The 27,253-nt window shown below is 47.1% G+C and overlaps 1 protein-coding gene across 2 annotated transcripts in view; it reads left to right on the top strand.

Moving 5' to 3' along the window:
• Window positions 1–27,253, top strand: part of SLCO3A1 (solute carrier organic anion transporter family member 3A1) — a 303,202-nt gene that overhangs the window by 214,524 nt on the left and 61,425 nt on the right. For both annotated transcript variants that reach the window (XM_072798748.1, XM_072798744.1), the window contains exons 3-4: window positions 12,023–12,121; window positions 20,615–20,878. In XM_072798748.1, coding sequence (XP_072654849.1) covers window positions 12,023–12,121; window positions 20,615–20,878 — 363 coding nt within the window. The remainder of the gene's footprint in view (window positions 1–12,022; window positions 12,122–20,614; window positions 20,879–27,253) is intronic.

Here is a 27,253-nt window from a genome sequence, read left to right as displayed (position 1 = left end):
AGCCCAGGCGCTGGACTCCAGGCCCTACTATCTCTCTCTCTCCACTGTCCCCTTGCTGGAGACTGGGAGTGGGAACAACAGGAAGCCACCCTGTGACCTCAGAGAGCTGCTGGTCAGACGCTCCTTGGCTGGCAGACAGGATGTGGGCCCTTCAGGAAGGGGCAGCCTGTTGCTGATTTGGGTGGGCTTCCTGCTGGCATGGCTCATGGCTTCCTGGCCCTCACCCCACCAGCTGCATTTCTCATTTCATCAGCCAGTGCAATCTCAGGGACCCCAGGGTTTAACAGGGGCTAACACGGAGTGTGTGGGGGAGGGGGGCGGGGGGGTCAGGCATGCTCTCACTTGCTTTGAAGAGTCAGCCAGCTCCAGCCCTACCCTTAGTACCTGTCATGTATGGAGAAAGCTACAGGAGAGTTTGATGGTGGTCCCAGCTCTGACACATCAGTCCCCAGAGGCACTGGCCAGGGAGCCACAACCTGGCTGCTGCTGACAGTGAGTTCCTCCCTCAGGGCATCATATCAGGATGCCCACATACTGGTTAGCAAGGGACCTGTGCCCTCGCTACGATGAGGCCCTGCTGGGCAGAAGGGGAGGAAGAGAAGCTTCTGTTAGGTGAGAAGTCAAGATTTCCCACTCCTGTTGGTTTGACCAGGTGCAGATCCTTCCTTAGAAGCCCAAGGAAGCCTGGCCTTGTAGCATGACCTTAGAGGCACAGTTTGCCTAATGCCAGGACCTCCCACCTGTCCCAGGCCTGGGTAGTAATCAGTTCACAGTTCACCAAACACTTGATTCCTCCTCCAGGTAAAGGGCTGCATCACCCCTATGGAAAACCAGAGTGTGTATTTTTTAAAAATAAAGTCTCTGTCTTTCCTGAGCCTGTAGTTATTATGACATGGATACCTATGACATGGAACTTTATTTTTGCATCCAGGTAGACTGTAAGCAGACCTGTAGAAAAAGCCTCAGGTTAGGTGCTGTGGCAGAGGACGGAAGGAGAAGGAAGAAGAGAGGAGATCTGGGAAGGCCCCTTGGAGGAGGTGGTATTGAAGGCACAGGCTTTGAATGGAGTGTAGACCTTTGGCTTACTGTTCAGGGCCTGGAGGAGAGGGGGAATCTGGGTAGGGGACACACAGAAGTAAGGCCTGGAAACCAGACTGCGCTAGGGGCCACCCCAGGTACGGCAGGCAGTGTTCTGTGGTCCAGTTCACAGTTCTTCTGGCATCTGGGCTGAGAGTTCAGGTTCTGCCACCAGCTCCGTGACCTGAGCCTGGCCACGCCCGGTGTCCAGCTACCCCTCCACCTTGCAGGCTGACATCAGATAACATTTGCATCCTTCCTTTTCCTACGTGCCCAGATGCATTTGCTACCAACTGGTTCCTTGGTCAAGGTCAGTGAAATAAGAGCTGCTCAACCTGGCTGCACAGGACTGAGGAACTTGAAAAAAATCCAGTGCCTGAGCTGTGCTCCCAGACCACCAACATCACATCCTAGGGGTGGGATGTACACACGAGTATTTTCCAATGTGCCGCCAACTTTGAGACCTCATGATCTAGCTGCCCTAAGGGGCACCAGTAGGATGCTGTGGGAAGGGACACGTAAGCTCTGGCTCCAGCACATAGCAGCTAACATTGGGCTTTTGTTTGTAAACCGTGCAATGAGGGTAATTCTGTTACATGAATTGCATCCAGGGTCTGGCCCATGGTCTGTGTTCAGTGACTGCTCGCGTCCTCATCCTCTCTTCCCCTCCATCTCCCCCCTCAGAGATAAGCAAGGTCAGTTATGTAAACTGCCAGGCTCCTGGCAGCAGGCACCAGATAAATATGTATTGCATGTTTTGCAGGCCTCCTACTGTTTATGGATCATGTTTTATTCATGCACGTATGATGCAGAATGTTCCTTCTAAGGGGAGAAATTTCTGCCTGCAGATTCCAACACGGAAGAATACATTTGTATAAATTGAGGGCACTGAAGGCAAGTGGGTGATGAGAAAAGCAACACTCACTCGGACTGAGGCTTTAGTTGTCAGGAAGGGGAGGACAGGGACGTTTGAGGCAGGGCTCTCTCTTTTTTGGGCCAGCACTGCCCTCTAGTGGGAAGAAGCCACAGCCAGCCCGAGCTTCCTCCACTGCCCACTTGAGGGGACCATCCACGGTTAAAATTACAGAATCCAGCCAAAGAGACTGAGACACATGTCTAGGGGAGACCAGCCATGCAGGCCTCCCTTCTTGGGCTCATCATCCCTGAGATGGAAGGAAAATTCTAGAAAGCATCTACTACGTTCCAGGCACCAGAAGCTTTGCATGCATTGCATCTCATTTTCCTTGTTCTGCAAGGTAGTTATTCTTATTCCTAGACTCAGAGTCGGGAAATGAGTCATTCAGAAATTGAGAAGCATAACCAGGATCCCAGGCTAGGTCTGGTGGATTTCAAGAGCTTCATTGCTGTACCATCATGTCCTGACTCTTCTGTCTCTAAGAACTTAGATGATCCTAGAGGTCTGAGTTCAAACTTAACCTCTACCATGTAGAAGCTGTGTAGCCTTGAGACAATTGACTAACCTCTCTGAGCATCCGTTTTTTTCACGTGCAAAAAAAGTATCATAACATGTACCTTATCAAGTGGTCGTGAGAATTTTTGCTTGACTGTAAGTTCATCAGAAGGGGTAAAGACTTGAAAGTGATTGCCTCAAGATGGTATGATAATAGTAAATTGTTCTGCTTTCTGAATCTGTTTCTTTTTTAATCAGACAAAAGCAAAGGATTGATGAGACCACTTTCCTTTCAAAAGAAGATGAAGCGCTCACCTGCATGTACTAGCCCAATAAGATACTGCTGGAGAGAATGTCTCATTTTCTCCAAATTGTATCAAGTGACTCTCAGGAACCCTTCAGAGAAAACCAGACTTGCCCTGAAGTGATCTTTCATTCTGTCAAGCCCAGAGCCCTCCGTTCCGCCCTTCCCCTGCCCTGCTCAGTGCTCACAGTCACTGCTAAGAAGTCATTGCTGTCACATGAGATCACCGTGTCCTTGGGTGCCCTCCCTCATGGCCAGGGAGGGATCTTGAGCCAGGTCTGGGTGCTGGGCACTGTGGTTCCAGAGCGTATTAGCTTTTTCTTCCCCATCCCCGTGAGAGCAGCAGAGAAATGTCTGGCCCTTGAAATCCCTATCTCTCTGTGCCTTAAATAATACTTAAATAGAGAATTCTATTCTTAAAAATACTCTAGAAAATATTATAATTTGTTTCCATGCTTTCTGTTGTATATTTCTTTTAATAATTCTTAAAAAATTAACTTCTATATGGGGCCAGACGGGGAGGGAATATCTAAATGAATTATCAGTGTTCCTGTCTGGGTGGTATGAGAGATGGTGGTTTGTGCCATCTTCTTTATAATAATAATAGCAAATTTTATTAAGCACGTCCCATATGCTGGGTGCTATGGAAAGCCCTGGACATGCACTGATCACTTACACTTTGAAACAACCTTGTGGGGCAGGTACCATTATGATCCCCGGCCTCAGGTGAGAGCATGGAGGCCCAGAGAAAGTCAGTCCCTTTCCCAAGCTCACACAGCTACCGAGTGCCAACTCTGGCCAGTTCCAGGCTCTGTGTTCTTGGCCACTATGTGGGGTGTTTCTCCATCCCCACTATAGTCTCACAGCACTCTTCAGTAAGCATGTGTTTCTTTTCAAATGAGGAGAAGAGGTTTTGTTTTTACATTAATCTGTCTGGTCTCACTAATGCAAAAACACATTTTGAATACTGTAATGTCCAAAAGGAAACAGGCGAAAGAAGTGTTTTTGTTATATGATTCTGTATTTTCCATATTCAGTTAAGCATCTCCCACCTAAATTAACCAAAAAAGTAAAACTCAGCAAGCAGAAAAGAAAATCCTGCTACTGGCGGGTCCTATGAGAAGAATAGCTGACAGCTAATGTTTTTTGAGAACATCGGTGTTCCAGGAACTTACCTGGAGCATTTTTTTTGTGCACACAAGCATTTGACCCTCAGAGGCCCCCAAGAAGGGAGGGGGTTGTTGTGAGCCCATGTTATGGAGGTGCAGCTGAGGTGCAGATAGCATTTATACTATGCTCTCAGACACACAGATGCCAGGGGAGGCCAACACTGTCCTTCCCAGGTGCCATCCTCATTACTTTCCATGGGCGGGGAGGGGGGCATGGGTTGGTGGTGGAGAGGGATGGTCATGCAGTCTTTCTGAGAGCAGGGCAGGGGAAGGGCGGAGGTGAGGGCTCTGGGCTCGACACAATGAAAGATCACTTCAGGGGAAGTCTTTGGTTTTCTCGGAGGGTTCCTGAGATTCCCTTGATTCACTTTGAGAAAACGAGTATTTGTATATAGGTACCTATGTTACAGATGCATAGATATGTCAGAAATGTAGCAGTCATGTCTTTGTGCGGAAAACATTATACTTTAACAGATTGTTGTGAAACAAGCATTCATATAACCTGTAAACAGACCAGGCACAAAAGTAGCACCCCAGAACCACCCCTGCCCCACCCTCCTGTTGCCTCCCTCCATGCCTTGTCTCCTCTGGATCATAATTTGTACAATATTCATTTCCCCTTTTTTGTTTTTACTCTGACTACCTCGTTATATATCGCTAACTAGTTTAATTTTACTGCTCCGAGTTCTGGATAAGTGCAGTCACCCCAGTATGCATCCTCCCCTGTGTTCTTTTGCTCGGCATTGTCTGTTTGAAGGCTCATCCATGTTGTCAATGATTTGTTTTCTTTGCTTTACAGTGATTGCAGAGTATGGATAGTTGGTTTCTCTGTTCCACTATTGGTGGGTATGGGATGGTCTCCAGTTCCATACGAGCATTCTTGAATGTGTCTCCCAGGATGTGTCAGACTTTCTGTAGGTGTTTCCCTAGGAATTGTGGGTCATCTTGAGTTTTCCAGATACTGTCAAAGTTTTGTCAAAGGGATTGTCCAGTTTACGCTCCTACCAGCAGCGTGCAAGAGTCCCAGATGCCCCACATCCTTGCCAACAGTTGGTATGGTCAAAACTCTTTAACCAGCTGAGAAGGTTAAGGACATTTTATTGGGTTGTAATGCGCAAATCCCTGAATTCTCAGGAGGTTGAATATCTTGTCCTAGTCTATTATTCATTTGAATTCCTTCTTTTGTGAAGTACCTGTTAAGATTTCTGTCCCCTTTTCAACTGCTTTGTCTTTTTTTTCATGAATTTGTAGCAGTTCTTATATAGTCTAGACATGAGCTCTCTGATTCTTGTCTGCGTTTTTTGAGGATGTATGTTATACACATATTTCCCCACATTTTCACGTTGTCAGTGGGCTCTTTGGGTGAATCTGATGAATAACCTTCTTAATTTCAATGTAGACCAATTTATCCAGCTTTTCTTATAATGACTAGTGCTTTCTTTGTTTAGTTTAAGAAAGCTTTCCCTACTTCCTACATCAAGACAGTATTTTTGTCTGTTATCTTTCAGAAGCTTTATTGCTTTGCTTTTCACACAGGTCTCTGATCTGCCTGGAATTGATTTCTGCATGTGTTGTGAGTCTGGCTCCCCGCCCCCGCCCCCCCCCCCCCACTGTAATTTTGAGTTGTCCCAGCACCATTTATGGAAAGATCATCTTTTCCCCTTGCTGCTTTGTATGCACACTTTGCTATAAATCAGCTGTCCACATAAGTGTGGCTCTGTTTCTGGGCTTGCTCTTCTGCTTTTATCAGTATATTCATTATTCCTTAAGCCAGAAACTCCCTGTCTTCATCATTACAGCTTTAAAAAGAAGACCTGGAAATAAAATACAAAGAAGTCCTGATATTCAGCAGGGCAAGTCTTGATTCTTCTTCTTCTTCAAAGGTATCTAGGCTACTCTTGACCTTCTAATTTGTATAAATAAATTAGAATCAGTGTGTCACATTACCCAAACACACAAAAAAATTTTTTAATGCTTTTATTAATTATCATGTATCAGTAATATAATTAAGTTGACTCATTCTTCCTGGGCCAGCACATTCTAAATTGAAGTCTCCATTTGGATTTTCCAAATTCTTCGGCTTCTACACATCTGGCCAGACCCGTTCGGTCCTTTGAGTCCTCTTGGCTCATCGTATGTCGAAGGAGGCACTTGGATGGGAGGGTCCCCAACACTGAGAGAGACGCGTGCAGAGCGTGCTGTCCAGGGAAATAGCAGGATGGGGGCTGAGCTCGGGCATGGTGACAGCCAGTGTTTGCTTTCCTGCACCTTTCTGCAGCCAGGGAACTAACTTTTTGTTACACTAGGCCAATCTAGGAATAGAAAGAAGACTAGAGCACCATCTCTGTCTCATAGGGCTTGGGGTCTCTTCCCAGCTTCTCTGACTGTGGCCCAGTCGACACCAGCACTGAAAAATGTCCCACAAAAAAATGTTTCATGGTCAAGTAATTAAAGAACTTCATTCAATGTCCTGTTCTCAGAGAGTCACATGGATATTCATAGTTGCAAGATCTGAGAATTTACTCCAATTTGATTAATAATTACATTAGATTCCTATTGCTGCTATAATGAGTTACCACAAATTTTGTGGCTTAAAATAATGCAAATATATGATCTGATAGTTCTAGAGGTCAGAAGTCTGCAGTGGATTTCACCGAGCTAAAATCAAGGTGTCGGCAGTGCTGTCGTCCTCTGGAGGATCCTTTCTGGAAGGGAGAATCTATCTTCTTGCCTTTTCCAGCTTTGAGAGGCGGTCCTTGTTCCTGGGCTCATAACTTCTTCCTCCATCTTCAAAGCCAGCAGTGGCTAGTCACGTCCTGCTCAGGATGCCATGTCTCTGGTTGTGTCATCTCCTTCTCTGACTCTGTCTCTTCTTTCGCCTTCCACATTTACGGGATCCGTGTGATTGGGTCTTTGGGGATAATCAGTATAATCCCTTTAAGTCAACTGGTGAGCCACCTTAATTCCATCTTAGCCTTAATTCTCTTTTGTCATTTAAGCTAGCAGGCACAGATTCTAAAGATTAGGACAGGTATGTCTTTGGGGGCCATTAGTCTGCTTCCCATACAGTGGGCCCAGCTTGGTAGCACATCTGACACCGTGCTGTGTGTTACATCTAAGACTTGGTGCCCCGCGAGGTCTTTCTGTAGCCCTACACCATCATGCACTCTCCTCTTTGGTACTACCCCTGAGTACAGCATGGCAGGTTGGCTAGTTTATGGCCTTTCTTCCACAACACAAACTCCACAGGAAAAATCCCCAGCAGGGAATTTTGTCTGTTTTGTTCATGCTGTGTCCCAGCTGGTAGCACAGTGCCTGGCACCTCGTAGGTGCCATTATGGATTTTGAATGATTACAAATGGCTGAAAGTCTCTGCAGGATGGCAGCAAGCTTCTTGAGAACAAAATCCTTGTCCAGTTCATCTGTTCTTCTCCGGTGTCCAAGGATGGCCAGTGCTAATCTGCAGTTTGGGTGACAAGTTTGTACCAGAAGTTTTCAAACTTTCTTAGTTCACTGTGCCTTTAGTATCTCCCCCCACCCCCTTTAAGAGAGGAGAGGGAGAGAGGGATAGAAAATCTTAAGTAGATTCCACTCCCAGCACAGAACCCAAATGCAGGGCTCAATCTCACAACCCTGAGGTCTTGACCTGAGCTGAAATCAAGAGCCAGACGCTCAACCCACTGAGCCATGCAGGAGCCACTTGCCCTTAGTATCTTAATTATATTTTTCACAGAACCCTGAGTCTGAAAGAAATACCTGGCAATGCTGTTTATCAAGCAGTTAAGTTCAAACTACTTAGTAAATGTCTGAAAAAATAATACACGTAAATTAAAAGAAAAAACTTATTTTATTTTTAATATTTCCTGTGTCTCCTTTTGTAAGCCCCGTCGCCCCTCCCCTCCCGTGTTCCTGAGTCCGGCGGGCAGCAGGGGGCAGCACCGGGCCATGAAGCACCTCCTCTCCTGTCCCGGAGGCGCCTACTGTTTGACACCAGGATTGTGGATTTTCGTGGTGGACAGTCTTTTTCCTGTCTGTTTGGGCACAACATGTGCATTGGTTCATTAAACAAGCACAAAAAAAAAAAAAAAAAAACAAGCACAAGATCACAGCCTAGGAGGGTGAATCGAAAGGAGAGCAAGGAAACACATTCAGAAGTCCATTGCCAGGTATTTCTTTTAGACTCAGGGCTCTGTGAAAAATATAATTAAGATACTAAGGGCAAGTGGCGCCTGCATGGCTCAGTGGGTTGAGCGTCCGGCTCTTGATTTCAGCTCAGGTCAAGATCTCGGGGTTGTAAAACAAAACAAAACAAAACAAAACAAAAACAAACAAAAAAGATCTTGGGGTTGTGAGATTGAGCCCTGCATTGGGTTCTGTGCTGGGTGTGGAATCTGCTTAAGATTCTCTCTCCCTGAGCAGCCCGGGTGGCTCAGTGGTTTAGCGCTCGCTGCCTTCCACCCAGGGCCTGATCCTGGAGTCCTGGGATCAAGTCCCACGTCAGGCTCCCTGCAATGGGGCACGCTTCTCCCTCTGCCTGTGTCTCTGCCTCTCTCTCTCTATGTCTCTCATGAATAAATACATAAAATCTTAAAAAAAAAAAAAAAGATTCTTTTTCCCTTTCTCCCTCCCCTCTCTAAGATCATGGCCTGCCTCCTACCCTCTCGGGGGAACAACCTCCCCTCAAAGCCCAGGGGTGTGCTCTGCCATACTGCTTTATTTGAGTTGTTTTCCTAAGATCTCGCTGAGGTAGAAAAAGGGTGTTTCCTGATGCTTGAAGACCCCCTCCACCATCTCTACTGGATTGCTCCTTGGAAAAGATACGAGAACTCATTGTTGCTAGAGCTTTCTTTAACATCTCTCTGAGAGGAGCTGCTTAGAAAGAAGCTTGCGTGGCTCGGGTGGTTGAATGTCTGACTTTGGTTTTCAACTCAGGTTGTGATCTCATGGGTTTTGAGATCGAGCCTCTTGTCAGGCTCTCTGCTCAGTGAGGAGTCTGCTTGAGGGGCTCTACCTCTCCTCCTCTCCCTATTCATTTTCTCTCTCTCTCAAAGAAAAACAAAATAAAACAAAAAATGCTGCCAGAGATTTCAGCCCTTCATACAAAGACACATGTGTTCTGTATCTTTCATTGGTTTTTGGAATTGGGCCCTATCAGGTTTCTCTGGTTTTGGGGGAGAACTTCATCTTGTTAAAATGGAAAGCCCCAATCCAACAGCTTGGAAACCCTTGTCTTCTCCTCCAGGAACCAGAATGAGAGATGTTCTTGGCTGATGGAGAAGCTGCCTTGGGGCATGGCATCTCACGGTAGGCCTCTGCCTGCCCGAGCTGCCAGAAAGGATGGCTGGCCTGTGTGGGTCCCATGGGGCTCCTGCATGCAGCCGAGCTTGACAGATGCCCCTTTTTCTGTGTCAGAGCTGGTACAAGGGCAGGAGGCCCAGACCTGGGGTCCCCAGCTCTTCCAGGATGTTTGGCCTGTCCACACTTTCTACTGCCCCCAGGTGAGGGAGGTGGTAACAGTACAATCTCCACAACTTCTTCAGCACATCAACTGTTTCTTCCAAAGATACTAAAAGCTTAGTCCTTTGACTTGTTAAATATTGGCTATAATTTGTGTTACTCAATCTGGAGGTGATGCATCGGTGATTATTACATTGATTGGGGGTTTTATTTGGCAGGAAAGAAGGCATATTATTATGAGTTGTGGGGGTTGCTGGGGCTGGGGGGCGGTTCGAGCAGCTGCTGGAATATTAACGGGGAATCAGCAAGGTCATTGTAGTACCCATGGCAGGAGAATTGTGTTCCTGTCCCCTATGTCTCTTCCTCTGAAACTGCCTGAGCAGATAGGTTGCTTGCTGAGCCATCTTTAGAGTACCAGTAGCTGACCAGTCACTCACCTCAGCCTATAGCCTGGACAGGAGGACATGGCTGGCTTCACAGTTTTGCCCTGAAGCAGAAATCCCTTTAGGCTATGTTGGGTGCTGCTCTTGTCTTAGACACCCCCCAGTCCTTGCCCCCACCCCTGCCCCCTGGATCTTCCTCAGCATCTCTTTCTGCTTCATTTTCCTTCCAGGGAATGGGGCCAAGAGTAGCTCTGATCCCCAGCCCTACCATGCTAAGGACCATATCTGTAATTCTAGTCCATATCTAAGAGATCCTCATATTCTAGAATTGTCCAGTGATACCCCCAACTTAACTTCCTTGGTTTGGTTATCTTAATCTAAGTTGTGACATACCAGAGTCCGTGTTCTAATAAAAATAGATATTGCTTCTCTTGAGATTCTTAGAAACAGGAATAATTGTGGGATTGGGGGTCTCTGGGCAGCTATGGGAACAGATATTTTTTTGAGACTCTAGAAATTCTAGATTGTTCCAAATCAGAATAGGATTTCACTGAGAGTGGATTCTACCCCAAATCCATGATATAAACCATCCTCTTTTCATTCTTTCTTCTATCAAACAACATTCCTTGTAAGCTGTCTTCAAGTGATTGATTCCTTTGGGGCCTAGGTTTCTGTCTATTAACTAGGAAGACATGGCTTCCTTTGCCAAGCATTTATAGACCAGTTGAGCTTCTGTTTATACTTCTCCTCACCTCCAAGTCATTGAGCTCTGGAAGGCCAAGATACTTAACTGGTTCAGTGCTGAGTCTCCATTCCCAAGACTATTTCTTGGCACATAGAAGAAGCTTGATAGGGCAGCCCTGGTGGCTCAGCGGTTTAGTGCCTGCCTTCAGCCCAGGGTGTGATCCTGGAGACCCGGGATCGAGTCCCATGTCAGGCTCCCTGCATGAGGCCTGCTTCTCCCTCTGCCTGTGTCTCTGCGCCTCTCTCTCTCTCTCTCTCTTTCTCTCTCTCTCTGTGTCTCTCACGAATAAATAAATAAGATCACTTTTTTTAAAAAAAAAGCTTGATAAATATTAATTGATTGATTGATTGATTGATTATTTGAGTGGTTCCTGTTGATATCGCCGAGGGAAATCAGAATAAGTCAGTCTACACCTTTAGGCAGACCAGAAGTACCCTCCACTGACTCACATTCCCTTTGGTTGAATTCATCTCCAACCTTATTCTTCATGCACCCTCATGGACCTGTTAACACCTCTCTTTTGGGCTATCTGCTGGGGGTTGAAGGGACCCACATACTGTTTGTCCTCACCGGCAGCCAGCTTCTTGCAGGAAGGGCCCCTTCTTCACTCCTGTTTTTATTCTCAGGGCCTTGGGAACTGTCATTGCTCATGGAATTTTCTATCAAACCGAAATTTAGTTACATAGATGCAGCCTGTGTGTTTTAGTTTGGACTCAGTACTTTTCCAGAATGAATAGAAGGGGTTGTTCAAAATCCCACATATTATGTCCACCTGTTCGTGCCTATTACCATCTTCTCAAGTCCTGTAATAAAGGTTAAGTCTTGAACGACTATTAAGACAATAGATAGCAACTCCAAAATATAGGAGGGAGATCTGCAGAATTCAAATTAATAAAACATCTATTTAAATGTTCTCAAAGCATACCATTATGTCAACTCTGTTTTTTGCTGAATTTAATGCCCATAAACATTTCATTACATTTGAAAATAATTTGTGGCTTTGACTTTTCTCACTTCACAGCAATTCCTGAATTTGTACAATGAGTGCTGAGAAATATTAGCCAACCATAAATTAAATGAATTGCAGAAAGCCAAATAGATGTGAAAGCAAAATTATAAAAAATCATTTCAAAAATGTTTAGGACAGAAACAACTTAATACAGACGTGGGTATATTTTAATATGGTTGATACGGTATGGGACAGAGTCCTCTAAAAAAATACCTGCATTCAGGGCCCACAGATATTTCAGAGCAACTTCCCTCAAACTATAGAATTCCTTCATAACAATGCTTCAGCACTAGCTTTTCCCCTCTAGGATTTTTAGACTAATTCCTGTAATGTCATTTGTATAATCTGATTTCTCATCTGATCAATGTGAAATATAACAGCCTTGATCTTTGACTGTTTTGCTCATTGAATGGCTTCTGCCTTTTTTTCTTTTTAAATCTAATCTCTGTCTCATCTTCTTCTTTCAGGAATCCTGTTCACGATGCTGGTATTTGGACCAGCCTGTGGATTTATCCTGGGCTCTTTCTGTACCAAAATCTACGTGGATGCTGTCTTTATTGACACAAGTAAGGAGTATATCTCAATTTCTTACCACAACCCATTATATGTCCACCATTATAAGGAACCTTCAGCCTTTGGGTTCTAAAGCCCTCCTTCTAAGGGGTATCCTTGGGACTTGGACCTCAATCTACTGGTTCACCAAATATCAAAGGAAAGAACCTGAGTGTAGGCTCAAATGGTCTGGGCTCCAGTGTCTACCCAGAGGCTAAATAACCCCATAGTTGGTTTTATTCCTCAAATATGGATCTTCCTCATCTGTAAATTAAGGGTAACAAGAATTATATCTGTTTCATGGGGCTACCCTTTGATCCAGCAGTGGGCTAGTTAACCTAGGCTAGGTGTTGCAGTGGTAACACACAGTTCCCAAACCTCAAGTGGTTTTATACAACCAAAGTTTACTTCTTGGGTGCACTGTAAAACCAGCACAGACTGGCAGTGTTGGGGAGGGTGAGACTTGGCTCATCATGGTTACTCCAGGAAATTAGGCCATGGTGAGTTGCACATTGCTTCTGGAAGCTTCTCCTCATGTTTCAGTGGCTAAAACAGAAGTCACATGGTTTATTAGTCTTCTCTTGCTGTGTAACAAATTACCCCAAACTTAGTGACTTAAAACAATACCGGGGAGGTGTTTATAATATTATATCCCAGTGTATTTCTGTGGGTCTGGAATCCAGAGCAGCTTGGCTGGGTGATTCTGATTCGAGGTCCCTCATGAGGCTGTAGTCAGGGTGTTGATGTGGTCTCTACTCATCCCAAAGCTCAACTGGAGGAAATCCAACTTCTAAATTCATTCCCAAGGCTGTCGACAGGCCTGGAGCAAACAACCCAAAAGAAGTGGGGAGAGAGCATCTGAGACAAAAGCCATGGTTCATTTATAACCTTGTCTCAGAAGTGACATGTCATCCTAGGGGGTGGGATCGTGGGAGGCCATCTGAGATACTACCTGCCATATGTGGTCATGGGTTGACTGTGAGCCCCCAACAGAACGCTCTATTTCTGTGCAGTTCAGTGAGCAGAGAAGCCATGTTTCCTTTCTCTCTGAGAAAAGAGTACGGGAAGCCATCCCAACTTCTCCTCCCCATACCGATCTATTCTCAGAATCAATAAGAGCTCAGTCCCTGGCTTCTCAATCCATCATCTCCTGACAGTGCTAAATTTACTAATTCACTCCAAAGAAATAATGTGGTTTTAAATCCAATCAAGTCACTTTGTGATTCACTCCATTAATCCCACTGATATATTTACTTGTACCTAATGATGTTACAAATTTGCAAGTGGGGGGAAAGAAAAGAATCAAAGGCAGCCTTATTTACTTATTCTTTTAAAATGCTGGCTTTGTTCAGGAAGTGTGATTGGATATTGCTCTTTTGCAGCAGCTGGTTGACCCTTTGAACCATACTCCTGGCGAGTGGGATGAGGGGTGGCCTGGTCAGGGAAACAATACACAGTGGCAGGCGGCTACCATCTTGCTTGTTTAGGCAAAAAACAGTGAAGGAAGGGGATGCACCCACCCCATGCAATTGGGAAGGCTGCCTGGAAGAAGAGGCCAAGCACTCAGGCAGAACTACCCTCAGCATATTAGTAGGGGCTCCCTTGGATCAAGGCCTATGAGTTACCAGAACCTCTGAGCCAGGAACCTCAGATCATTCTCTTCCAGCCCTTTCATTGTACAGATGAGGAAACAGGTCCAACGGGTGTATCTGTATAGAACCCAGGGCTCCTGAGTAAGCCCATGGGCATTTCCACTTCACAGCCCCTTCGTCAGGAGTCCCGCTGGGAATGAAATAGCATCTTTTCTGTATGCTGGAATGATCAAGGGGTGGGCAAGGATTTGGAGGGGCTGAGCCAGTTCATTCATGGTCCCCCTCGGTGTGCTATTCATTTGCTTCGGGCTTTTCCCTCAGTCTGGAGTCCTGCCCACAGTCCCGGGTGGTCAGCATCTTTCTTCACCCATCAGGGCCCTGAGTTAATCGACATCATCTGTGGTTCTAGATCACCGGCAATTTGAAACCTCCCTGGCTGTAAGACAGATGGGCGCATTCCTGGTCCAGCTGGACATCTTGCTGATGGCAACCCCCGCCCCCCCCCCCCAACACACACACACAAGTGAATAGCGGAAATCCCATCCAGTGGGTCTCTAAGATAGGGAAGGATTCTCTGTGAGTCACCATCTTTTGTTTGCATCCTTGCTGAAGGTGCCTGGAGGGCTGATGCTGCTTTTTACCAGTAGAGGGCAGAAGAATATAATTTATTCTCTTGGAGAACAAGACAGAATTCTATAGTTTCTAGCAATTTTGATGATTTCTAACCATGTGACTAAAACTTGTTGTTCTATCTGGAATGGATCCTGGCTATATTTTGAGAAGGAGGTTCTCAATTCTTTAGGGCTCACCCTCCTGTATTTTTTTCTTCACCAGTGAAGACAGAGTCCCTCTTGAGGGCTGTCCAACCTGTGAGGGGGTGTCCTGAAGCATGAATGGAAAGGGCCAGGCACACAGCGGAGAGCCGGGAAAGGGGACTGGAGAAAGCAGTGTTCTGGAACCTGTGGGCAGGCGGGCGAGGCAGGCGAGGCAGAGCCCTTGTGGTGGGGCAGATGGAGGAGAGGATGTGCCTGTGCAGCCTGGCTGCAGCTGAGGAGACAGGGTGAAAGGGGAGGACCCAGCGAGGAAGGCTGGTTGCAGTCTGTGTGGTAGGGAGGTGGTGGGTTGTAGGAACAGGCCAGCCATGGGATGGATGGACCCCGCGGGCAGTCCCCCTGGGAGGACTCAGCTGGCCATGCATAGACCAAGGGTTCTGCTGCTCTACATCTGTGTCTGATCCCTGCATGGCTCCCTCATACTCCTCTTCTTTAGGATAGATGCCTCTTGTGACAGCACAGGGAAAGAACGATGGTGCTGCTGGAATTGCTTTTGTAGGATACCTTTGTAAAGCTGAGACCCGTTCAGAACAGAACCTAGAAAAAAGGAGGACTTGGTATCAGAATGTGCCCCAAATCCTCAAATCAACCATCCTTAACAGTGGGTTTATCAGGAGATTGAGAATGGCAGCCTTGAACAGACCGCTTATTAAAGTGGTATGTAGATGGCCTCATCTGAACTTTAGAACATTCTTCTTGGAGGTTGGGTGTTACTGTTATCCCACTTAACAGCGGAGTTCTTCTTATGCAGAGATGATGAGTTCTACAGGGTTCTGGTGCTGGAATCAGACCTCCATCTTATTCTTTTTTTAAGATTTTATTTATTCATTCATTCATGAGAGACAGAGACATAGGCAGAAGGAGAAGCAGGCTCCCTGTGGGGAGCCCGATGCAGGACTTGATCCCAGGACCCCGGGATCTCACCCTAAGCCAAAGGCAGACGCTCAACGACTGAGCCTCCCAGGCATCCCCAGACATCCATTTTAATCTTAGCTACACCCCTTCCAAGTTGTGCAGTCCTGGGGGCATTTCTCTGTGAGGGTCTGTGTGTGGATGACATGTGTTAATCATGCAAAGCATGTAGCATGGTGCCTGGTAGGTAGTAGGCACACGGTAAGCCAAAGATTCTCATTTCCACAGCTAGTAGGATGCAAACCCCACGCCCCTGTCTGACTCCAAACTGGGCAGTTTGTGTCCTTAGAATTTCTCCAGGACTTTTGCCAGAAGGCTGCCTCCTTCCATGGACAAAGGCCTTGCTGAGATGACCTAACCTCATCAGCACACACAGACTCTCATCCTGAGGCAGACCCCAGCTGGCCCCTTATGGCTGCATGGCATTTGTCCCTGGAATAAGATATGTCCGTATGTTTGCTTCATGGAAAAGGTCAACAGCCAGGAATTGCCTGCTCTGCCACTCCAGGGCTGGCTGCAGGAGTCGTCAGATTCCTTCATGTGAGGCTAATTAGCTCAATGGCCGAGATCCTGGGCATTCCATGCTGCCCTCTTTGCTCAGCCCCTCCTTGTTCTCAGTTTCTAATTTGGTCTGTAACTTAATGATAGTTTTGGAATGCTTGAGTCTCCTAGCAAAAGTTTCAAGAAATAGATTAAACAAATAGGTAAATGGACAAAAAGAAAGAAAAGAAAAACTGCTCGGAGAGCCCAAGGCACCACTTACACATCAGCGTGGCCTGGGAGTCAGAAATAGGTGTCTCTAATTTGCTTCGATCTCCTTCTCATAGTCTTTGGGTATCCTCATGGGTTGGTTGGTTAGTTTTAAAATGGTTTGACATACATACATACATAAAAATGAATAAAACACACAAAAAAAGGGATGCCTGGGTGGCTCAGTCTTTGAGCATCTCTACCTTTGGCTCAGGGTGTGATCCCGGGTTCCTGGGATCGAGTCCCACATTGGGCTCCCCACAGGGAGCCAGCTTCTCCCTCTGCCTACATCTTTGCCTCTCTCTGTGTCTGTCATGAGTAAATAAAATCTTATTAAAAAAAAAAAAAAAGATTTGACTCTGTTCCCAGTGATTTTTCTTTCCTACCTACCATGGTAGTAGTCCTCAGAAATAGGAGAAAAACCCCAACCCCTTGTGTTTACACAGCCTTCAACAGAGGAAGCAAACAACTCCCAAAAGCTTGCTTGTTTTACCCCACAAAACCATGAAAACACTCCAAATGTCAGATTCTGAGACATGGCAGGGTTAGAAAAATGGATCTTGCAAAGCAGAAATTCTTCAAACCAGAGACAGCTATGCAAAGGCAGGCTTGGACTGTGCCGGTCTCATGGTGGGCAGATACCTCCGTCATGGTGATCCTTTAGTCTATTTCCATGCCTGGGATGACCAAGGGGCTGATGAGTGCCTGGGTAGAGCTTAGCTGGTCAGCCCAGAGTCCCCTGAGGATGCCATGCCTTTGCTAATGCTGCACCTTCACTCTAGGATATTGTCCCCATCCCATTCTTTTCAATGTCTTTTTGTCCTTTATGGTCCCCGTTTCATTGGCAATTAGGTACATCTAAGTAAATGATGGGTGCTTTTCATTTTTGTTCTGGGAATCTTACCACAGTCTTCATGAAAAAGTTGAATGGTAGTAATTTTCTAAGATCAAGAACCTGAATAGAGCTACGTTGAAAGAAAAGACATTTTCACCCTGTTCCCCATCTGTGCCTGAAACACTTTCACGATTCCAAGCCTGCCCAGGATCACTGTTCTTAGAGAGCATGAATTTTTATTTCCTAAGCCTTTTGTACTAGTCAGAGTGGGCTTGGTTCTGCTGCAATAACAAACACCTCCAAAAACCTTAGTGGCTTAGAATAATACTAAAGGTTCGTTCCTCATTCTTGCTGTATATACAGTGCAGTGACCCTTCATTCATCATAGCCTCTCAGGGACCATCTTAGGAGGATTTCACAATCAGGCAGAGCTTCCATGATCAAGCAGGGCAAGAAAGTGCAAGAGTCAGGCACCAGCTCATATGTAGCTCCACACAGAAGTGACTTGTATTCCCCCACTCATATTTCAGTGGCAAAATTCTGTGGCACGTGACTACGCCTAAGTTCACGGTAAGGGACAGGTAAGCCTCCTTGTTCTAGAAGAGGAGATCCAAATAAAGACATCAGTAGCATCTACCCCACTATTCTTTGGCAGCCAATCTAAAAAACTCTCTTTCAGCATTAGTGATACTAGGATAGTAATTGCCGACCAGTGATGATTGCAGGCAGGTGGGGAGGGATTTTCACCATCACTTCCGTGAAAGTGCCTCAGAAAATACTTTTGTCAGACTGGGTTCAAGCATTAGCCGTCTTTTTGGGAAGTGCCAAAATCAGGACTAGGAATCCACCCCCTAAGCCAACCCTGACCCGAGGGCAGCATGCTCCAAAGCTGAGTGGTTTCTCCTCAGAACATTATTTCTTTCCTTGCCTAAGTGCTCTGGATGGTTGCAATGGAGAGGGGGAAAAAAGAATCAATACTTCCTAAAATGGTCAACTGTGATTTACCTAAATCTCCCCCCACCCCACACTTTCCTACAGACCCCTCTCCTTCTCCTTGCCCACATGACAGGCATGCTCTAGTCTGACACAGGTCACATGCTCTTCCCTGCCTTACAAATGGTGAGCGAACGTTGGCTTCCCACATGCAAGCACATACCTACGGGGAGTGAGTTGACAGGTTCACATAAACCTCCGCCTCCCCACTGCAGCATCTCTCCCTGGGATGTTTCTTCACACATAGAAGAGAGGCACTAACTTCCTAAGTAAAATAGGGACTCTCAACGAGCTACTAATTTTGTTCCTCTAAACAACCGCCAGGATATCTCTCTCTCTCTCTCTCTCTCTCTCTCTCTCTCTCTCTCTCTCTCGGCTCACATCTGCCAGCTTTCAATTCCCCTTTATGGAGCCCATCAACAACGGAGGGAGATACCACAGCTCCCTTTTACGTCTTTTGTTTTCATTCATTGCTTGGCAGCAGGTGAAAAAAACACAATGAGTAACTGAAGAAAACATTCCTGCTCAGCTACCCGAGGTGATCTGACTTCCTTTTCTCTTCTTATGTTTGCATCAAGATGCTTTCAAGATCACCTTGGGTTTTCTCCTGCCTTTTTTAAGCTTTACCATACTCTTAAAAAATAATAATAATAACCCTATATCATGAAATTCCCATTCATGTAAATATATACCTAGAAGTAGTTATAAGAGCTACCATATACAAAGAGCCTGTGTGTCAAGTGATCCTTGCTCATTACCTCTTATCCTTGCAAGCGATCTTGGTGGATGTCACCTTTATTTTTGCAAGTGATCAAAGTAAGACTCAGAGAGGGTAAGTAGCTTGCCCAGCATCACATGCTAGTAAGCAGCAGAGCTGGGATTCAACCCTACGCCTGCCAAAGTTTATACTCTCTTCTCTGACGTGCAGCAAGTCAGAAGCATCTTGTCCATTGTAGTGCCCTAAATATTGCTCCTGCGTTGATGTCAAGGCCTCCAGGACAGAACCCACTGATGCTCCGAAGACCAGCAGCAAAGTTGGTGATCTTAGGCCCATTGCACAAAGCACTGGAATTAATCATCCCCCCAGGGAGCCCAAAACAAAGACTAGACAGACAGCTCAGAAGGGCAGTGTAGCAAAGTAATAAGGAGTCTGGCCCTTGGCATCTCAATGCCTATCTTTTAATCTTCAACTCTGTGAATTTGGGTAAGGTACTTAAACTTTCTAAGCCTCCATTTTTCTATCTGTATAAGACTGGGATAATAAAAGACTCTACCTTTAGGGTTGCTTGGAGGGTTGACCAGAACAGTTAAGAATACACGCTGGGTAAAGCCTAATGCAGAGTAAGCCCTCAGTAAATGATGGCTGGGATCTTCATTAGTGGCAACTGAAGAGACTTTAGGGAGAACATTTTACAAATGGTGAAGTGCTCATCTGAGTGTCTGTGGTCCTTTCTTTTGCCACACCTGTCCATCCATCTGGTCTAGGCTTGCAGCCTTGTTAGTTCTTAGCTCAAAATGCTCTGACCCCATATCTAAGAATGTCCTTATATGCTCCAGAGGTATGGGATTATCGTCAAAGAGACGTTTCTAAGCAGTTCATCTGGGAATGCTCTAAGAAAGGCAGTTGTAGAGAAAGACAAAAAAAAAAAAAATCTGCAAAGCAGTAAGCTATAGTTTATGTCTTCATGACTTCAATTGGCAAATCAAAGAAATAATAGTACAAGACAACCAAACCACATGTACACCTGCCTTTAAACATTAAGTTGGCTGCAAAGCTTTCTAATAAAGGACTTCCCCAAATCACAGGCCACCACCAAGATTTGAATTAACCTACCCACTAGCAGTTTGGAAACAGGACCCCAACCATAAATATTACACTAACACTGTTTAAATGCTCAAGCACGTGCCAGGGACTATTCTGAGCAATTTTTATCTGGTGTGGCTCACTTAGTCTTTCCCTGAAACTCCGTAAGGTACTATTACCATCATGGTTTGTCCTGCAGATCAGTCAGCCAGGCACAGAGAGTTCAAATCACTAGGCTGAGGTCCCAAGCTGAGAAATGTCAGGATTTCACTCCAGGCATCCTGCCTCTTGACTTCATTCTGTGCCACCCCTTATGATCTGTGAACCTGATTCAAGACCAGGAGTGGGGTGTTGAATGGGATCTCAGGTTAGTTTCTTTTTTGAAGGGTGCAAGTGAGTATACACAGTAAAAAATACACCCTTGAACAATGTTTCTGTGCCCTTGTGCTTTCACCAGCACACCTAGGCAGTTCTACCAAAGCCCATCAGTTCCAGGCTTAATTCAGAGGGTGTCTGGCTTCTCACTGTGTTTGTTTAGACTGATACAAACACAGGGTAGACAAGAAAATTAAGGAGGGAAAGAAATCAGCCTTCAGCTTTAGGAGAAACAGAAGCACCCATGTGGAACAAAAAGCTGCTTTGTGAAGGGTCCAGTCTGCCTGCCGCCCCCCGGGCCCTGAAGGCTATTTCCAGAGCCCTCTCTTGTGCAGCTGACTCAGACCCTTAGCCGTATGCCAGCCCTGCTGTGTCCCCTCCCGTCCTACTCACTGTCTTCTTTCTGGTTGCAGGTAACCTGGACATCACTCCGGACGACCCCCGCTGGATCGGAGCCTGGTGGGGTGGCTTTCTGCTCTGCGGTGCCTTACTCTTCTTCTCTTCCCTCTTGATGTTTGGGTTTCCACAGTCTCTGCCCCCACATTCAGACCCTGCCATGGAGAGCGAGCAGGCCATGCTCCCAGAAAGAGAATACGAGAGACCCAAGCCCAGCAACGGGGTCCTGAGACACCCTCTGGAGCCAGACAGCAGTGCCTCCTGCTTCCAGCAGCTGAAAGGTAGAGCCACACCTCGAATGTGGTTGGCCAGGGGAATGGGGGGGGGGGGGGGCGGTGGTCTAGGCCGATGGGGGAAAGGGTGGTGCTCAGGACTGGGTTCTGGGGGCTTGAGGTACTTGTTCTTTTATCAGGAAGTCCTTTCCTGATAGCAGGCATTCTTCAAAAGCCACATCCAAAGTGCTTTTCCTTTGAAGCGCTCTGTCCTCCTCTCCCCTCTACGAAAGATGTGCTCCTCTGGAAAGAGGTAGGAACTCAGTCTTAATAACAAAGTCCCACTTGAGAATGTGGCGAAGCTCTCCCAGTCGTTTTTAACAGAAAACAGATGCATCTTTTCTGATAAAATGGAGTGATGTGGAATGAGAAGCAGCAGCACCCCCTGCAAACATACACACTCTAGCCCCTGGGTTTTTTACACATTTGGCAAGCTCTGTTCAAGGCAAGCAGTGCCAGAGCAGCCTGGAGCTGCTGGGTTTCTGTCACGGTCCCCTCCCCACCGTGGGGTCTCTGCAGTGCTCTGTAAGTTCCAGGACCCCCTCTCTTGGGTCCCTTGAAGAATCTGCTGAGTTTTTGAAGTGAGGAAGGAGCAAGGCTGGGGCATTCCTCCTCTGTGAGGCTGGGGTGGGGGGAAGGCGGATGACCCACTTCTTGGCAGGTTCAGGGTGCACCCATCAGCAGTTCCAGTCTTCCAGTGGCCAGTTTAGAAACGGTAAGAGTCTCTTCACCGAGCTTTTGTGCGACAAGGAGCACTGTCTTTGGAGATGCTTGAGAGCCACGTGGAGGAGCTCATCACAGCCCCTGGGCTCCGGTCCCTGCTCTGCTCTTCACGAGAACTGAGATCATTAGCTTCTCCACGCTTCATTTCCACGAGTGTATAGTTGTAATAGCATTCCTAAGTGACAGTGTGGCCGTGAGAATTAAAGCACTGCCCGCAGAAGACTGTCTGTTAATAGTGTTCGTCAGGGAGGGATTGCCAGAACTTGTGCTAATTCCCAGAAGAGACTAATTAATAATCTGCTGTTATGTCTGAACCCATGTTCCACAATCGTTTCTACCAAAGTAGAAATTTGGAACTGTCCAAAGAAGATCTTAAAAGTCATCTCTGTAAGTTGCAGAAATGCATGAGTAGGAGGCGGCCATCTACTTTTTGTCCTCAGGGGTTGCCTTGGCTTGGACTCCCAGGAGTTTATGCTTAATAGAAGAGCCCCCCACCAACTCCCACCCAAACAGCTGGCCAGAGGGTGATGTCTACTGCCTAGGTAGCCTTACAAAGTGTCCCAGTAACCAGATCTGCAGGAGTAAATGGGGCTGACCCAAGTGGGCCTTAACGGGAGACACCCTGGACCAAAGCAGTGGCAGCCTTTCTGGGTCTTTGTCCCATGGTAATTGCCCAGAGCTCCAATTTCAAGAGCTACCCCAGTCTTCTCTTAACTTTCATCTTTGGAGATGCAAAGATGAAAAGCTATAATTGTACTACCAAAGTACTTACCATCCAGCGTAGGGACAGAGCAGTAAGCCAGCAAAGGCAGCCTTATGTGGAAAGGATGGCAGTGCCAGGCAGCAGAGGAGTTTATGGACGTTCAGGAGACAGGCAGGGGAGAGCCCACATCTTGGGTCTTCAGAATTCTTGGATTATGATTCAGTTGCCCCTTAACTCCTTTGTTCAGCATGTACTGAGATCCTGCTAGGCTCCAGGGACACAGTGGTAACCCAGGCAGCTTATATTCTGGAACTTACATTGCAGCCATTGGGGGTGGGGGGTGACACACAATGGGCAGAGTTGAAGCAATGGCAAGCTGAATGTTAGACGTTCCATGGCCTAGCTGACAAGTACACAGTTGGATAGACAGGTCTGAGACTCATTGCAAGCCATAGTGATCATAAATTGTGGCCTGTAGATACATAGACTCCACTTCTCATAATTAATGATTTTTAATTAGAATTAGCAATCCCCAGAGGCAGTAGGTCTATTAATGGACCTAAAGAATGTCCCAGCAGGAAAGGAAGGCAGTGTGTCCAGAAGAATCCCCAGGAACCAAAATACGGTGACATGAGCTATTATGCTAATAAACAAATTTTACATACGCCAGCACATGGATAGGGGACCATGGTCGTTTACATCCTTCATTTTTCCATGTGATTCAGTGTTTTTGCTACGTGGACATTTCCACTGAAAGCACCATGCAGTGTCACCCGGTGCTCCTAAACTCTTTATCCAATTTGCAGCCTTGAAAGACCCTCTGGTCTCCAGGCAGTGTGCAGTACAGATAAGCTTGAGTAGCATTGCATATGGAGGAATTAACATTGGTCTAAAAATAGGTATGTTGCCATTTCTCATCTGTTTCATTTGAGTTTGCAAATAGGTTTCTTCTTTGGCCATCAGTCCGCGTCCCCTGCCATGCTCTACAGATAGGGAAGGCTCCTAAGAAGAGCTGGTGTTGTGTCCCAAGAGCAGCTGCTCCATCCTCCCTCCGGCTGGGACTGAGACTGAGACGATCTCCCCTGCTCTTGGGAGAGCAGCAGGGCTATTCATCTGGGTTCCGACCCAGCTCAGCCACTTCCTAGTCTTGCAGTCTTGGCCACACCGCTTAACTCCCCTTGGCTTTAACATACGGTGTCCTGTTTATAGGTGAGGAAACCGAGATCTGTGATATAGGAGTTTAGGCTTGCAGTTTACTTTTCAGGGTGCTCTCCCCTCTCCAAAAAGTGGGCTTTGATGGTCTCTTTCCAACAAAGTTGGCCATCATTGGGTTTGCAACTCTTAGAAGTTGAGGAGAGACACAAGGCCCAGAGTGGTGTTCTATAACTGTGTAGAGAAGCTGTTATTTCTCACACAGCCCAGAAGTCCCCATCTTGTAGTGACTGTCACATAACTGTTTAACAAAGCAGGCAGCAGACAAACAAACGCTTGGGTTTGTTAAACTCCAGTATCTTCCTGTGTGGGAGTCTGCAAGCCCAAGACACATTTTTGCATTTCATCTGTGCCACCAAATAGCTTTTTCTTTGTGCCCTGGCTCTCACACTCCTCTTCCCCAACCATTTTCTTCAGAGCATTTGGCTGATTCATCTTTCAGGACACACCCCACCCCGTCCCATCCTTCCTCTGTGTTTGGCACTATGTCCGCTCATCCTTTCTATGCTGTAGCCATGTGAGGGCTAGAGAGCACCCATGTGGCCTCCTGAATCTAGATGCCCAGAGTTTGTAGAACACTTTGTTAAAGTCTCAACCCAGAGGGAAGAAGGAATTCAGGGGACTGTTAGACAAAGGCATAATATTATCACCAGCTGGTATGTTAAATCTCACATCTCTGGTGTCACCTGCTCTGGAAGGGGTTTGATGGTTGGGATCCAGGCTCCTTCAGCAGCCATACTCTGTGTACCTTCCCCATCATGCTCTGTCTGGTTCCTTCAACACATCAGACATTCCCCTCTCTCTTCTTGGAAGAGAAAGGAATGGAATACCCTTCCTCTGTTGGTCCACTCTGGATTAGATTCAGTCCCCACCTTTCATGGAATCCCTCCCTACAGCCCCACTGTGCCCATGTGCCACCCACCCCCCATGTCCAGTGCTGGATTAGCTATATTCCTCTGTCATATACCCAGCCTCTGCAAAGCACCTGTTATCCCACCACCTGGAGACTTCTCAGCTTATCTGCCTTTGCCCAAATCTTGTGTTCTCCAAGGACAAAGCTTTCATGCATCTTTTTATTTCCATTGCACAGCACAATGCCTGGCATGTAGGTGATACCAACTGAATGAATGGATGAACAAACAAACGAGTATCCTCTTGCCAGCATGCATGCACTCACACACACACCAGTGGTGAACTCTGGTTTTCCACACACTATCATACTTAATCCTCCAACCCTATAAGGCATTGGTATCATTTTACAAAAAAAAGCAAATTGAGGCTTAGAGATTGAAAGGAAAGGTGTTTGAACCCTGGCCAGGGGCCCGGTGCCTGTCTTCCTAACTACAATGTGATGCTCCATCTTGGGGCATATAATGGACTCTCTTAATGGAGAAGTGGCCTCAGCAGGTGCTAGCCGACTTCAGCAGAGCATACTTAAATTTCCAGCTGCTGGTTGCAACAGCACTGGTGTACCGTAAAACAGTGGGTCTTCTAGACGAAGCTACAGGCTAAAAGGGCGGGAGGAACCCACTCCCTGCAAACATTGGCACGTCCTGGCCCTCTCTGATGGGCTCTCTAGCTAGGATGAGTGTAACTGTTCCAGAGGTTTAAAATCCGAAGGGAGGGCCCTGCCTTTGATCTCTGAAAGAGAAGAGCAGTCAAAACTGAGCACTCTTGTCTCTGTACACTTCACACTGACTGCCAAGTGGCCTCTTCCTGTCTCCGAAAAGATAGCTACAACTATCTTTTTGGAGCAGCCCAACTGGCAGGGCTCGGGGTGGGGTAGGGGGGATTTAGGCTCAGAGTCTTACTACCCCCAAAATGTGGAGGGTGGTTGACGAGTTTCCAGGCACTCGCAGGGACCTCCCACTGGGCCCCCACCATCCAGCTGATGCGTGAGTGTGAGTGTAGCTGATCTCCATGCCAACCATCCCATCACAGAGCTCAGGGTTAAACTACATTTCCAGGTCATCACCACTGGGAAGGATGGAGCTGGGACTGGGCAAGGTCCCCGGACTCCACACCCCAAGCTCATTCCACTGTGTTTCCCTGGGGGATTCACCAGCCTTTAATGAACTGCCTGAGGAGGAAGGGGAATCAGCCAATTGGGGCTGGGGCCAATTGAACAAAGACCCTTCCTGTGTCAGAGACACAGAGACACAGGTCCTTTCTCTGTTCCACTTGCTCTCTCTCCACGGGAGGAAATGCAGTGCCCAGTTCCAGAGGACCTTCACTTGCAGGGGAGATGAATCCTGCCAGGGGCTGTTACCTTCTCCATCCTGCCCTCCTCCAGCCATCCATCCCTGGGTTCTACTGATTTCACCATCTGACTCTCTCTCCAGCCTCCTCGGGTTATCTCCTGCACTCTAGTCTGCCCCAACCCCACTGATCTGTCTGTACATGACGATGGTTTCAGGATGCATCTGATCCCGTGGCTGCCTCCAGCTCGAAGGGACAGAGGTGGAACCCTTTCAGGGCCTCCCAGTGGTGCTCCTCTGCCCTTCCAGCCGCTGCTTACACCACTGCCTCCCTGTCCCTCCACAGCCTCACCTCACCAGCTTCCTTCTAGGCCCCTGGGTTCCCCAGGCTTCCTCCCCACCCTGGGACTGTGCACCTGCTGTTCCTTCAGCTGGAATTCTGATCCCATCATCAGACATCAGCTCATGATCATGTTCTCTAGGACTTTTCTCTGCCTGCCCCCCCCCCCGGCACATTGCTCTCCGTGACATGGTCATGTTACTGTTCTGTATGTGATTATTCACTTACTCCATCCGAAAGCTCCACAAAGGCCAAGACTTCCTCTGTTTGTGCTTCTGCTCTTGTCCGTAGGGGCTCAGTACATATCTGATAAATGAGGGGATACACGGATCACTGGACGTGCCCTGCCAAGCCCACCATGGTTTGCTGCTTTCCTTCAAGCTGTTCTCGCCCCCAAAGCCCGTCCCAGAGTTTCGGCCTGTGTTTGACCCATCCGCGGACACGAGTCCAGCCGGGGCTCCATCTGTGCTAAGTGCCATGGCTGGTCCACCGGTGACCTGCTTGTGTGGGGATGGGGCTGCTGGCCCAGTTGCTCCAGTTGACTTGCATTGGTGACTCTGGGCTGTGTGAGTTCCCTGACAGGTGTTTGGGTCAGGAACAGGGTGCACACTCATCGCCACCGCTGCTCCTCTCTTGGTGTTGAGCAGGAGCTGCACACGCATTGGCCTAGCGTGAGGGACCCGGCTCCTGCCTCTAGCCTCTAGCCTCTACAACTCTACCAAACCTCCTCTATCCTTTGCCAGCTATCAGTCCATTCCTGCCACATTTTCTGTAATGAGGGGCCTGTGCCTTTCAGCATCTTGTTATTGTGAGGAGCCTGGTGATCTGAGAGCCCTTGTTCTGCGGGCTAGATGGCTGAGTGTTTTTTATTGCACCATTTGTCTTCAGAACTGTGCTCTGCCCTCACGTGGATTTCCCATTAAAATCTTCTTTCTTGATTCCATGGCTAGGGAAACCATCCGCCCTCCCAAATGCTGGGAACCATGCACCAGGCTGTATTTCATACACTGCCATGCCATAGGAGTTATGTTTGTAGGTCCCCAGGACCAGTTTGGCCAATGGCTTCCTCATATTCTTACCAGCTGTGGAGGAGGATGTGCTGGGGTGTTATGTCTGTGAACAGGCCACAAGTTATTTCCACAAAGCACCCGAGATTTACACATGAGAGGGTACCTGGCACAAAGCCTGGCACAATGTGGATATCCCAC

This window comes from Canis lupus, chromosome 2 (assembly GCF_048164855.1).
Source record: "Canis lupus baileyi chromosome 2, mCanLup2.hap1, whole genome shotgun sequence".
NCBI lineage: Eukaryota > Metazoa > Chordata > Mammalia > Carnivora > Canidae > Canis > Canis lupus.
The sequence above is the reverse complement of the archived record's forward strand: the minus strand, read 5'-3'. Positions and strand labels throughout refer to the sequence as shown.